Source organism: Leptinotarsa decemlineata, unplaced genomic scaffold (assembly GCF_025532065.1).
Source record: "Leptinotarsa decemlineata unplaced genomic scaffold, Ldec_3_MD MMD2_tig00026317_RagTag_RagTag, whole genome shotgun sequence".
Taxonomy (NCBI): domain Eukaryota; kingdom Metazoa; phylum Arthropoda; class Insecta; order Coleoptera; family Chrysomelidae; genus Leptinotarsa; species Leptinotarsa decemlineata.
This window is the reverse complement of record NW_027412686.1, coordinates 827915-840471: the sequence shown is the minus strand read 5'-3', so window position 1 is coordinate 840471 and position 12557 is coordinate 827915. Positions and strand designations below refer to the sequence as shown.

The 12557-nt window shown below is 36.2% G+C and overlaps 1 protein-coding gene across 2 annotated transcripts in view; it reads right to left on the bottom strand.

Annotated features, from left to right (window-relative positions):
- Positions 1-8460: 8460 nt before the first annotated feature.
- The window catches only part of LOC111511924 (follistatin-related protein 5), a 673378-nt gene continuing 669281 nt past the window's right edge, over positions 8461-12557 (bottom strand). Inside the window, exons 18-19 of one of the 2 annotated variants that reach the window (XM_074181896.1) lie at positions 12439-12528; positions 8461-11237 (exon numbers count right to left, since the gene is read on the bottom strand). In XM_074181896.1, coding sequence (XP_074037997.1) covers positions 11098-11237; positions 12439-12528 — 230 coding nt within the window. In that variant the 3' untranslated portion in view covers positions 8461-11097. The remainder of the gene's footprint in view (positions 11238-12438; positions 12529-12557) is intronic. The other variant, XM_074181897.1, reaches the window with a different exon arrangement.

The window sequence follows — 12557 nt, the reverse complement described above, 5'->3', positions numbered from 1 at the left end:
GAAAATGTCCTAAGTTCCATTTTAGGTAACCTTATGCGCGAATTATCGGAAATTGAATTCGTATTTTCAACAGTCTGATTCAATTGTAAACTATTTTCAAATAGATCTGCGTATATTGTGCGAATATCATAATATGATTCTAAAAATGTTTCCTTTGAAGTATTTTCCTGATCCAGCTCAAAGTTTGGATCGCTAGATAAACTAACCAAAATATTATTATGGTGTTTCATGAATTCATCTCTGAGAGTTTCTATCTCAGCATATCTAATTTTGAACAAAGTATGTTGAGATTTATTAGTTTTTGCCAAATTTGCGATTCCCTGCAAGGAAGAAATTTCGTTAAGTGCGCTAGTCCGCCAAGCCTTGTACCTTTTCAATTTATCTGCCATTATTGAACTCTAAGCCAGTACAAATTGTAAACAATCTGAAGCGAATGCGATAAAATGAAGAGAAAAACAAATGCTTTTTTATAGATTCACTGTTCGTGATGAAGAAACAACTGACACCTGATGTGTTTGTATACTGCGATATCCCCACTACGATCTCTCAACTCTCCTTTGCGCCTGACTGAATGAATGGAATGAAACTGTGAGCGTTATCAAAACAAAAAATTGTATTGATAAAAAAATATATTTTCAAAGTAATCTCGGTTCGAAGGACCAATGTCGCGTCTTCGAATACTTAAAAAATAATAAAAATGAAAACAAGAGTGGACTGTATGAATTGTGGCATAAAGCGAACTCACCGAATTCCTAGCACAAATTCCTGCTTCTGAAAGGGCCCTTTCTTGGAGTGTTCTTTCTTCAGCTTCACTGGATTGTACAACAAAACGGGAAGTTAAATGAGTTACCAAACAGTCGAAGATGACACAGAGTCTAGAGCACACACGGCGAAATAAGTAATTAGTAAAAATAATAGCGATTCACGTAGCGTACTTAGCATGAGATCGTAGGTAGGTCACTCTTCATCTATGGTTCTGATAGATAAGCAGACTTCAATCGAGTCTTGAGCATGCGCCCTTAGAAGTCGCTCCATGCCAGCAATAATAATAGTAATAAAAACAGAAAATTACAAATAAAGACGCAACAATGCTGGCGTAACAACTCTCCTTGGAATATTACGGAAAAGGTTCTGGATAATAAAGTCGAGAAAAAATATCAAACAAGTTTTATCTAAATGTATGGTTTGCAAACGAAATAGTCAGAAGACCTTTGAAACTCCTTTACACTCCCTAGTGATCGTATAGTAAATGTGGCACATTTTGAAATAACAGGGGTCGATTATGCTGGGCCTTTGTTTCTGAAAGGTTCAGGAAAAGCATGGCTGGTCTTTTTTACTTGTGCTGTATACTAAGCGGTTCACTTCGAACTGGTCGCGTCGATATCCACGGAGGTATTTATTCTTGCATTTCGAAGGTTCATTGCTCGCAGAGGCATAATCTCAGAGGCATAATGGCATATAATTTGTTGGATGTAATAATCTTGTGAAAAATATTGAATGGGATGAAATTTCTAAATTTTCCTCATTAAGGAAAATTAAATGGGTTTTCAGTCCACCCACAGCCTCCTGGTGGGGTGGATGGTGGGAGCGGATTGTGAGGATGGTGAAGGGCCCCCTAAGACGAAATTTAGGTGAGGCGAATTATATTTCTCGTTCACACAAAAGGGTTTTTGAACACTTTATATTTGAACAGAGTAACAACTAATAACTATGAAATATAAGTACCGGCTATTACAAATCAATTGCACCTATTTATATATAAATTATTGCCGACTTTGCAGATATCAGCAAAATAATTGATGTCGTCTTCGGGTCATCGAACAATATCCTGCTGATGTAAGGGGTTATCGAACTGTAACTTCTCCATCCCCTGGGAAAGTCTTGTAAGGGACGAACAAGACTGAAGATGATGCTTCGTGTTCGGAAACTGGTGGATCATCATTGGATGGTTCTTTCTTCGTTTGCCTTTTCAATCTGTAAATTACGTATAGAATGAAGATGGTGATTAAAATGTAAATGGGAGTCATCCAGCAATGGCTTTGATCACACTTCCTAAGCCATGTATGAGTCCTCTTTTGGGTCTACTGAGAGGATAAAGAGTGTGTAGCTTTTCCTTGGCAGTTTTCAGTTGGTACTTCAGTCCTTGATCGAAATTTTGCAAGTTGAAGAAATAAGGGTCACTTAGTCCGTTACGAATTGCTGTGGAGACGGCATCATATTGGGATTCTATAGCGAATATCTCTTCGTGGATGGGTTGAAGATCGTAGTAGTGGATGAAGTCGTAGGTACTAGTCTTGATCTTTGCTTGTCCCATCTTGAGGGAAAGTAGTCCTAGATTTGTCTTGAGGTTCTGGATTTCGATCCCCTGTCCTCTCGTCAGATGAAGGCTGTTAAGGGACGAAGAATTTAGTTATCTTATTAGGCAAGCATCTTATATTTTTCTTATGGACGTTTGCATTTTCTGTCTCGACAGTTACTGTTTGGTCTTTTTGGATGGATTTTGGGAAGAAGGGTGGTAGCAGTTTGTTTCTTTTCACTGTTTTTCTTATGTACACCTTGGTGTAGGGTTTGTAGGTAATAGGAGTTTCTCTTTTCTTGTTTCTCTTCTCTATGATATTTGTTTCCTGTTTCTGGAAATCTTCGTTGATTTTTCTATATATTTCCTTCGTTTTTTCCCTGTGTTGTTGGACGTAGTTGTTAATCAAGGCTCGTCTTATGTCGATATCGAATGGGTCTTGACTATTGAGATGTCCGTTCAGAATATCCATAGGTTTCTGTCTTGTCGCTGAATGGATAGAGTTGTTGTATCCTAGGATGGCATAGAGCATCTGCTCTTTGATGTCTCTGTTCTTATGCGTATCTCTCAATATTCTCAAGTGCTCGATGTGGAATGGAATCCCGTTTGACTGAGGGTTTTCTGGAGTGGTATAGTGAATGTTGACTTTATGTGTGTCAACAAATTCTTCGATCAGTCCAATTTTGAATTCCGTTCAATTATCACTGACGATCATATGTGGTATTCCATGATGGTTGATGAATCCTAAGAGAGCATTGAGAGTGTTGATAGCATTACATCCCTCTATTGGATACGCCTGGCCATATTTTGAAAATGCATCCACAATCGTCAGGAATTTTTGTCCACTGGCCTGAAAGGTATCCATGTGTATTATTTCAAGAGGCTTTGTTGGGGTAGGTGTCAGCATGAACTTTGGCTTCTCTGGTCTTCGATCATACTTGTTGATTTGACAAGTTTCATATAAGTTGATAGCTTCTTCGATATTCTTTTTTATATTGGGCCAATAATACAATCTTTTGATCCGAGTTTCCGTTTCGGTGATTCCTCTATGGTTTGTTTTTCCTTCATATTGCTGCTTGATTATTTCTTTTTGTCTAGCTGAGCAATTGACATCTTCCAAAAGGCGGTTGCATTTTATGAAATCGAAAGAGGAATTCTTGAATGTCTCTCTCAAGATTCTGCACATGCTGGGGTAGAGTTCGTCATCTTCGAACATCAAAGCGTATTTCTTTCCCGGGCTGATATATTCTTTGAAAACGTTGAAAACATTTTCGTCCATATTGTCGTTTCCCAACTGAGCAGAGTATCTTCTTTTATTCGGGAATATTTCTTCTATCACCGTTCTTGCTGGGTTATAGCTTACTCGTTTGAAGATGACTTGGTTATTGAAGACATTGAGAGGTTTCTCTGATATTGGTACATCTGATATTGGACTTTCTCTGGCTGTATGGTTGGTGATGCCACTAGTATCTTCGTCTGGGGTAACTTCCGGGTTCAGGTTCACGCATTCCTTATCTCCTTCGGTTGGAGATTCATTCTGAATTTCTTGTTCTTGCGGTATGGGGTCCTTATCTTCAGGAAAATGGTGATGGAAGCAATCTTCAAACAGATCGTTGATGATGTCATCTGCAGACTCAGGAACTTCTGATGGAGGATGGTTGAATAGAGATGCCTTGTCGTCGTCGAAGTTTGCTTAATGGAGCTCCTTTGTATGTATCTCTATTCTGGAGAGCGCATCGGCGTTGGTATTGCTTGTGCCTTTTTTGTAGACCACTTTGTTGTCATATTCTTCTAGCTTCAGGCGCCATCGGACCAGTTTTGAGTTTGGATCCTTCAAGGAGAAGAGCCACTGGAGGGGACGGTGATCTGACAGAATTTTGAATTTTCTGCCGAAAAGATACGGGCGGAAATATTTGGTGGCCCAAACTATTGCTAGCATTTCCTTTTCGATAGAAGAGTACTTCATTTCAGTTTCGTTCAGGGTCCTGGATGCATAAGCTATTGGCTTGTCTTTTCATACGGGTCCTTGGGACAGAACGGCTCCTATGGCAAAATTGCTGGCATCTGTGATCAGATTAAAGGGCTTTGTGAAGTCCGGATACTGTAGTAGTGATTCATTGGTAAGCAGGTTTTTACAAGTTTGAACACATTTTATCCCATTTGGAGTGACGATGTGTCCTAGAAAGCTGATTTCTTTTTTCAGTTATTCGCACTTGTCTACTTGTATTTTGAAACCAGTTTCTCGTAGACGTTGGAAAACTTTTGTGAGGTTGACCATATGCTCCTGCAGAGATGTAGAGAAGATGATTATGTCATCCATATAAACCAAGCAGATGGTCCCTTGTAGACCCTTTAGGACATTGTCCATAACCCTTTGAAAGGTCGCTGGAGCATTTTTCAGTCCAAACGGCATACGCAGGTACTCGTAGTGTCCGTTTTCGACGTTGAATGCGGTCTTAGGGATGTCCTCCTCTGCCATCTCTATTTGGTGGAATCCGATTGCCAAATCCAGGGTAATGAAATATTGACACCTTCCCAGTTTGTCGAGGATGTCAGAAATGTTCGGAATAGGGTAGCGGTCGTCTATTGTCTTCTCGTTGACGTTGCGGAAATCCACAACGATACGCCATTTTGCTTTTCCAGAGGCGTCCAGTTTTTTTTGGAACAGCCCAAATTGGTGAGGACCAGGGAGATTTGCTAGGTCTGATGATGCCTTAGTCCAATAACGAAGTTATTTGCTTCTTGACTTCTTCCTTGTGTACATACGGATATCGGTATGATTTTGTGTAGACTGGGATTTCGTCTCTGGTTTTTATATGGTGTTTGACATGATTGGTGAATGTGAGTGAGGAATCTGGATGGTGAAAAATATCAGCATATCTTCCGCATAATTTTCTGATATGCATCTCCTCTTCTGGATTCAGGTGGTCTGTTCTGATTAGATCATCCATGTTGTTGATTGGGTCTCTGCTTCCTGATGGGATTATGTCAGCAGAATAGATATGATACTCTTGAAGATTTATTGGGCTGCTGCGTACTGGTTCCTGCTGGTATTCTTGAACCTGGAATTCTTCAGTTGGTTCTTGATTGGGATAAGAGCAGGTTACTTCAATGTAATAGGGGTTTGCTTCATATCCAAAGTCTTCGTCATGTTGCTCAATGTTGAACATGGGAGCTGGATTGAAATTTGGTCTTGCCTGAGGTTGGGTTCTCATGCTCCTCGTTGGTGCTCCATAAGTATTTCTGGTACTGATACTCATTGGTGTTGGCTCTTGTCCGTTCTGCCTGTTTGGTTGATTCTGTCCAAAACGTTGTGGTTGAACTGAAGGCCATATCTGTCTCTGTTGAGTATTTGGTTGCCAATGTGGTCTGAAGGTCGGTTGTTGAAATTGTGGTTGGAGTCCCATTGCCTGATGAGGTTGTTGTTGTCCGGGTCGTTGAAAGTGTTGCATGGGTTGGTACATCCGCTGTGGTATTGATTGTTGGGCATATTGGTGATTTGCAGTTCTTTGCTGGGTCTGGAGTGGTTTCTTGGAGACTCGTGGGGGTCCAAACGTCCTTTGTAGATAACGGATATTGTTTTTTTCTTGGATGTACTGCATTGCTCTTGCCAAGTCTATTGGTTTCATTGCTCTTATGGTGGATCCCATGGGCTCTCGTAGTCCGTCTAGGAATGTTGTTAGAGCTTGTTGTTGGAAAAAGCTTTTCTTGCTGATCTTTATGTGTGTAATTTGATATAGTTTGATATTGTGTTTAGAAGTCCCATGACTTTTTCGTAAAAACGTTGTGGTGTTTCGTTCTGGTCTTGTCGCAGGTTTACCAAATCTCTTGTTGAGGAATTTTCATTCCGTTGGTCAGCGGAGTTTTGGATTAGAGTTCCTTTGATGCTGTCCCACTCACTACATCCATAAACTGAGATGACGTCTTTGGCTCTGCCTCGTAGCTTGTTGAGTAGTCCTCGTATCAATATATGGTTCTGAAAACAACCGGGGTCTTCAGTATTCCAATATTCGTTCAGAATCATTGTTGATACGTTGATGAATTGGTATAATTCATTTGGGCTTCCGTCGTATTCGGGTACAATCCAAAAATTCTTCAGGTCGAATTGTTTTGCCATGTTGATGGGATTTAAAGGTTGGTCAATTGTTGACTTGAAGGTGAATTTGGTGAAACTAAAGTAGGGGGGCGTAAAATAGTATTTGAAATTGATGAAGTTGAGTTCATTTGTGCTTACAGGATGACGATGATGGCTCGTTGCATATTCTGTCACCAAAAACTTATTTCTATGTAGATATTTCTTGACGGACGATAGTGAAGAGGTATTCTTGTCTACGACCGGAATTCTTCCTGGAGTACTTGCTTCTCGGTGGAACTTGGTTCGGGAGAATGGTGGATAAACGTTTGAGAATGACGAGGATCTTCTAAGAACTTTTCCACTATCCTATCGACTGCGCCAATTATATTTCTCGTTCACACAAAAGGGTTTTTAAAAACATTTCATTTGAACAGAGTAACAACTAATAACTATGAAATATAGGTACTGGCTATTACAAATCAATTGCACCTATTTATATATAAATTATTGCCGACTTTGCAGATATCAGCAAAATAATTGATGTCGTCTTCGGGTCATCGAACAATATCCTGCTGATGTAAGGGGTTATCGAACTGTAACTAGCGGTTGTCAATTACGAAGAACTATCAACTCTTCTTTGTGATTGTGAATCCACAATCAATGCAAGACCGCTAACTTATATTTCAGATGATGAGGAACTGAGAGCTCTTACTCCATCATGTTTTTTACAAGCACTCCCGAGAAATACCTGTTTTAGATACAATCGATAAAAAATATTTAATAAAAAGGTAGAGATACTTTCAACGATTGAGACAAAACTACAGAATACGCTTCAGGAATGAATATCTGGCAGATTTAGTGAATTCAGGTTCGCGAGAACAGCCATTCATTCAAGTGGGCGATGTTGTATTGCTAGAAGTAGATAATAAGAAGAGTGTGGATTGGCCATTAGCAAGAATTTTGGAGATTTCCCCATGCAGAGATAATATAATAACAGTAGCACGAATAAAAGTGAATAAAGGCGAACTAATTCGTCCTTTACAAAGATTAATAATTGCCTTGGAACTATCCACAGATGAAAGCATTGAGTTATCTAAACGAAATGAGGAAATAGTATCAACGTCCTGGAAAACATGAAGAAGATCAGACTACTGAAAGAAATACTGAAGAAGAAGAAAAGAAATCAGGAGGAAAAGAGAAAATGTTCAGAATAACGAAAAGTGGAAGAGTGAATTAATTTGCAAAAGGTGGGAGAATGTTGGAAATGAAAACTGTTCGTCCTCTATTCAGACTTTCATCGGAACGGTTGTCATGTGAATGAGTTGTTATGACAGGGACTTTTTAGAATCGTTATAATTAATTTTGGAATTGTCAAGTTATCATCAGAAAAGTTAATAAATAGTCTATTTTGCACTCGTATTACACCCAAGTTTTTCCCATTTCTTACAATCTTATTTATAAGTAAGTATATTTTTAGATTTCGAGGAAATGCCTCACCATACAAAGAATAATAACATAATCAAAACAAGTAGTTTGTAAACATCAATTTTTATTGAATGACGCTGATGGCAACAAAAAAAATTATACAAGATGGAGAAGTCGTTTCGTGAAAAGAATAATAAACCGAACAAATATGCCATCTATATTGGCGTGGTGAAAGATCAAGTGGAAACACTACTTGTTTTGATTATGTTATTATTCTTTGTACTATGGGGCATTTTCTCGAAATTTAAAAATGTACTTACTTATAAATAAAATGATGTCTTTGATTCCATTTGTCTTTGCTAACCTATAATTTGTTCATGTAATTTATAACTTTCATTGTCAAATAATCCATTGTGCATGGTTTTCCTTATTTTCAAGCTTTTTCAACACTTAAAATGATCATGATTGTGATCGAAATATGCATGTTTCTCTGATTCAATAATTGAATATATTCCCCCTTTTTGTGTGAAGACTTCGAGTTTACCTTTCTCTTCAAAACTTTATAGCTACTCCATTTTGAGTTATGGAGTATATCCGTCTATTGAACCCTGTATTTGATTGACAATCTCTCATTCCGTTGAATTTGACCCAGACATGCTCTCTTTTGAACTCTATAAAATGTTGATCGAGTGGTAAGGTTCATTAATTCTCGATTGAAACATACACACTGTTGAGTTTATTTCAATCGGTAGTCAAGTTCCGGCCTGAAACCATACAGAAAAGAAAAAAGTATTGGATGATTATCTTATTGTATAATGATTTATTTCATATATCATGTATAAACAATATTGTACCTCGGCACCTATGTATGTCATTATAATACAATAAGCCTCTTTGGTGATACAGTGAACAACATTTGAAAGCTTTCATGAAGGAGATATTTCTACAAAAAAGCTAGCCAGAATAAAATTATACTTCAACATCTAGGATAATTTATGGAATGGGAAAAATATGTGGTGATAAGATACATATTCATTGGAGGAATGAAGAACTATACAGAAATTTTCATTCAACTCCACCGGAATTATATTAGATTCATGATAAATATTTACAAAAAAAAATCTCGAACAAAACAATCTACCAGAACATTGAAAAAATGTTATGAATTTATTTAAGTCGAATTTGATTTTCAAGGTAATGGGATCGAATCAAAGTTTCAGAATGAAAATACCAAACAAAATATTTGAAGTCAAATAGTTGGTCCTATCTTTTGAGGAATGAGTATATTCAAAGCCATTGGTCTACTTTTTTCAATACCAACTGGCTTACAAGAAGACATTCTAATGATAATGAATGGAAATATATGTAAATTAAAATCCAAATTCTTTGGTTTATACCCAACTCTCAAAATTTAAAATGTATTTTTACTAAAGAACAAAAAAAATCCCCTCTAGAGTCTTGGTGGTATAAAAATTTGTATTTCAAAGTTGGTTTTGACATATTACCTGACCAAAGAATACGGAAAATTGTCATATACTTGAATGAATATGGAGAATATTTGTCATCAAATATTAAATTCTGCAAAATTTATTGAATCACGCCGAATATATAATCAATATAATTTTGAATTGAAACGTGATATAAAGTCAGTCATCTGATTCCAATAACTCCTTTGATATGTTTTCAAATCCTTTCATAATCTGAAGCTTTGTTTCAAAATTTCAAAATTTGGCAACCAGTGATTTTGAACCCAAAAATTTTACATAGTGATCGAATCAAAAGCATACTCGATAACAGCACTTCATCCTTGATAGGAATATAATTGTTATTCCTTTCTAGATATTTTTCAACTCGTTCAAAGATTTTATAACGTTGTTGATAAACTTTCACAAAAATTACCAAAATTAATTGTAGAATGAATACTAACATCACTAGAAATACAATTTTTCAAAGTAGGGGTGAAGTCATTTCACTGGTTGATATTTACTGTGGAGTTTTCATTGTATAGTGGAGTGAAAATAAATAGATATGATATTCCTTTGTTAACAGTAATAGAACAATGACATTTTTTTTTAAAACTTAGGTTGTATCACAAAACTACTGTCATATACATAACTCCGCAATAAAAAACTCCAAAATATGTTTTTTTCTATGAGTATTCATGTACAGTTTTTTATGACACAGAAAGCGTCACGATGATTTTTTCTTATGAATTCAGATATTGTTGACTCGATACAGTTGAGCGTCACTGTAGAAGTGTTAATTGAACCGAAGTTCTCTTATGATCAACGTTTCTTACATCCTCAGATTCAGACTATTTTCTTGGATATATTTCATCCTTAAGATGATGTGTTGCGTTCTCTAACTTCGGTATGAGTCTTGAATCATACGGTATATCAAAAACACAGTTCAAAAATTGTCGATTAAGTTTTGTGGACTTGACTGGTTTGCAATATGATTTTTATTGAAAAAAAGGACGCTATAGTCAAATAAACACTCTCTGTTCACCTCTGATATTTATTATTATCACCACTATCATCAATGGCTTCTTTTCTCTTTTGATCTTAAGTATTTTTCGAACAGGATTTGATCTATCCCACTGGTTTCAACGAGTCATACAGTAGCAACATAGATAAAAAAGAAATAATATCTCTCAAAATAAGATGAAATTACGAGGATAAGAAATACTATATAAACCTTGATTCAACGATGACTGAGGTTTATTTCCAGCAAAGTAGCTGATTGAAGATGAATAAAAGAGAGTCTGTTGGTGGACTTCCATTCATCGTAACGCCACCTGTGGGGTTTATTACTTGGACCATAATGAATCCATAATCTCAGATTATTGATCAGTGAACAGTTGTCTCAATATCACTAATTTCAAAAATCAATTTGAACTCGATTACTATAATCTTATTTTTCATAAAATATATTCCTATACGATCTATGACTCTCTGGACATTTCTTTAATATTATTGTGATATATAATGTGTTAAACAGTCCGAGTTATAATTCATCCGAATTATTTTTATTTCGATAATACAAATCTGTCAGAGTGAGATTACAAATTAATGTTATACAATAGCAAAACTAAATTTGAGCTATCACTTTATAGACTGACACTTTCGAAAATAACCAGGTCTATCTTATAACTTCTAGGATTTACGGAGGTTACACTTGTAAAGGAATATATCAGACATACAAATTATTTTACATGGTATGCATACAAGTATAAAAATTAACACAAAATACTTAGTGATATTATCTATTGGTTGATAGATTCTTTGGGGGCACCATAATATTAATGGAACTTCAAAATAGTCCAAACTACTTGGCTTGGATGTGAGACAGCTCCAATTTCACAATTCACTGTTCTGGAACGACCATTGATGACGAATAATGCTTCACTTGCAGGCGTTACCATATATTGTCCAAAAAGACCTGAAAAAAACATGACTGTATTTGTCGTTTTTGGGGATTGTTGACCATTGATCCAACTTTGCCAAAATCAATTTGAAACAAACGACGGACAATCATCCCGAAAAACGGCAAACCTAATTGATCTATCTAAAAAAACATTCTGAAATGAATCGCGTAACTATTATCATGAAGTCGAAAAAAACTTTTGTGTTCATTTTTCAAACTTCGATCAGTGTTTGCAAATTTTTCATTGACAAATGACAGAACTGAAGACAATTATCAGTCAAAATTATGAAATTCGAACAGAATATGAACACTTTCGGAAACTACTTCTCAATAGGATGAGAACATTATTTTCAGATAATGGATTCAAATAGACAGATACATGCAACGATATGCATTGGTATATAATCAATATTTTTGAACGAGAAGAGATATCAATATTATTCAAAAAAATGTTGTTAGGTCTATTTTTAATAGACCTAATATTCTCTCCAACGTTTTAATCATAAGATAATTCTTTGTAATACAGCAGTATATCTTCGCGAGAAAATGGAGGCTTCATCTTACTGGTACATTTGCCGCAATGGAAAAAATATTTTTCTCTCTAGATTTTCACCAGTTTTCACCAGGAGATTTCATTTCCATTCAGCAAAACTGTATAACCCTCTGTCTACCGGATTCAAAGAATACTTTCAAAAACAGATTCAAAGCCTTTTTTCAGTCAAGGTTGTGATTTCGTTGATAACTCGATATGTACCAGGCCAAGACCATGTTTTCTTTTAAGAATATGCATGGGTTCATATGTCTGTACTGTTTTAAATAATCCCCTGAAAAAAAAATAATAAATAAATAACGCAGGCCGCCGCCAGTCGTTATCAATCGATTGTCCAGGGTCGTGCTCAACTCGACTTCCCTATCAGATACTTCAACTAACTTCATGTTTCTTCTGCTTTGTTGGCCAGATAGAACTGTTATTAATTCGTTAGTTTGCAAATGTGAAGCGTCGACTAATTTACGGTATTCTTATGCAAATACTCAATAATTATTATAACCCATGGTACAAAATAAATCAGTAAAAACTTGCATCACAGTTCGAGATTAGTCCCTAGTCCACAAGGTATTCGTGAGTAAAAAAAAACTTGAATTCTGTAATTTTTTCTCCTTCTTATTCTTATACAAATACTATTTGTTTCCCTACATGACGATTTGTTATATTCACCTGATGCACTTATTGGCCGATTGGGATTTCCCCATTTTGTCAACTGTACTGGAATAGCTCTACCAACTCCAGTGATAACTTCTACTTTTCCTGGAACAAATAAAATTATTGAGGGTGAT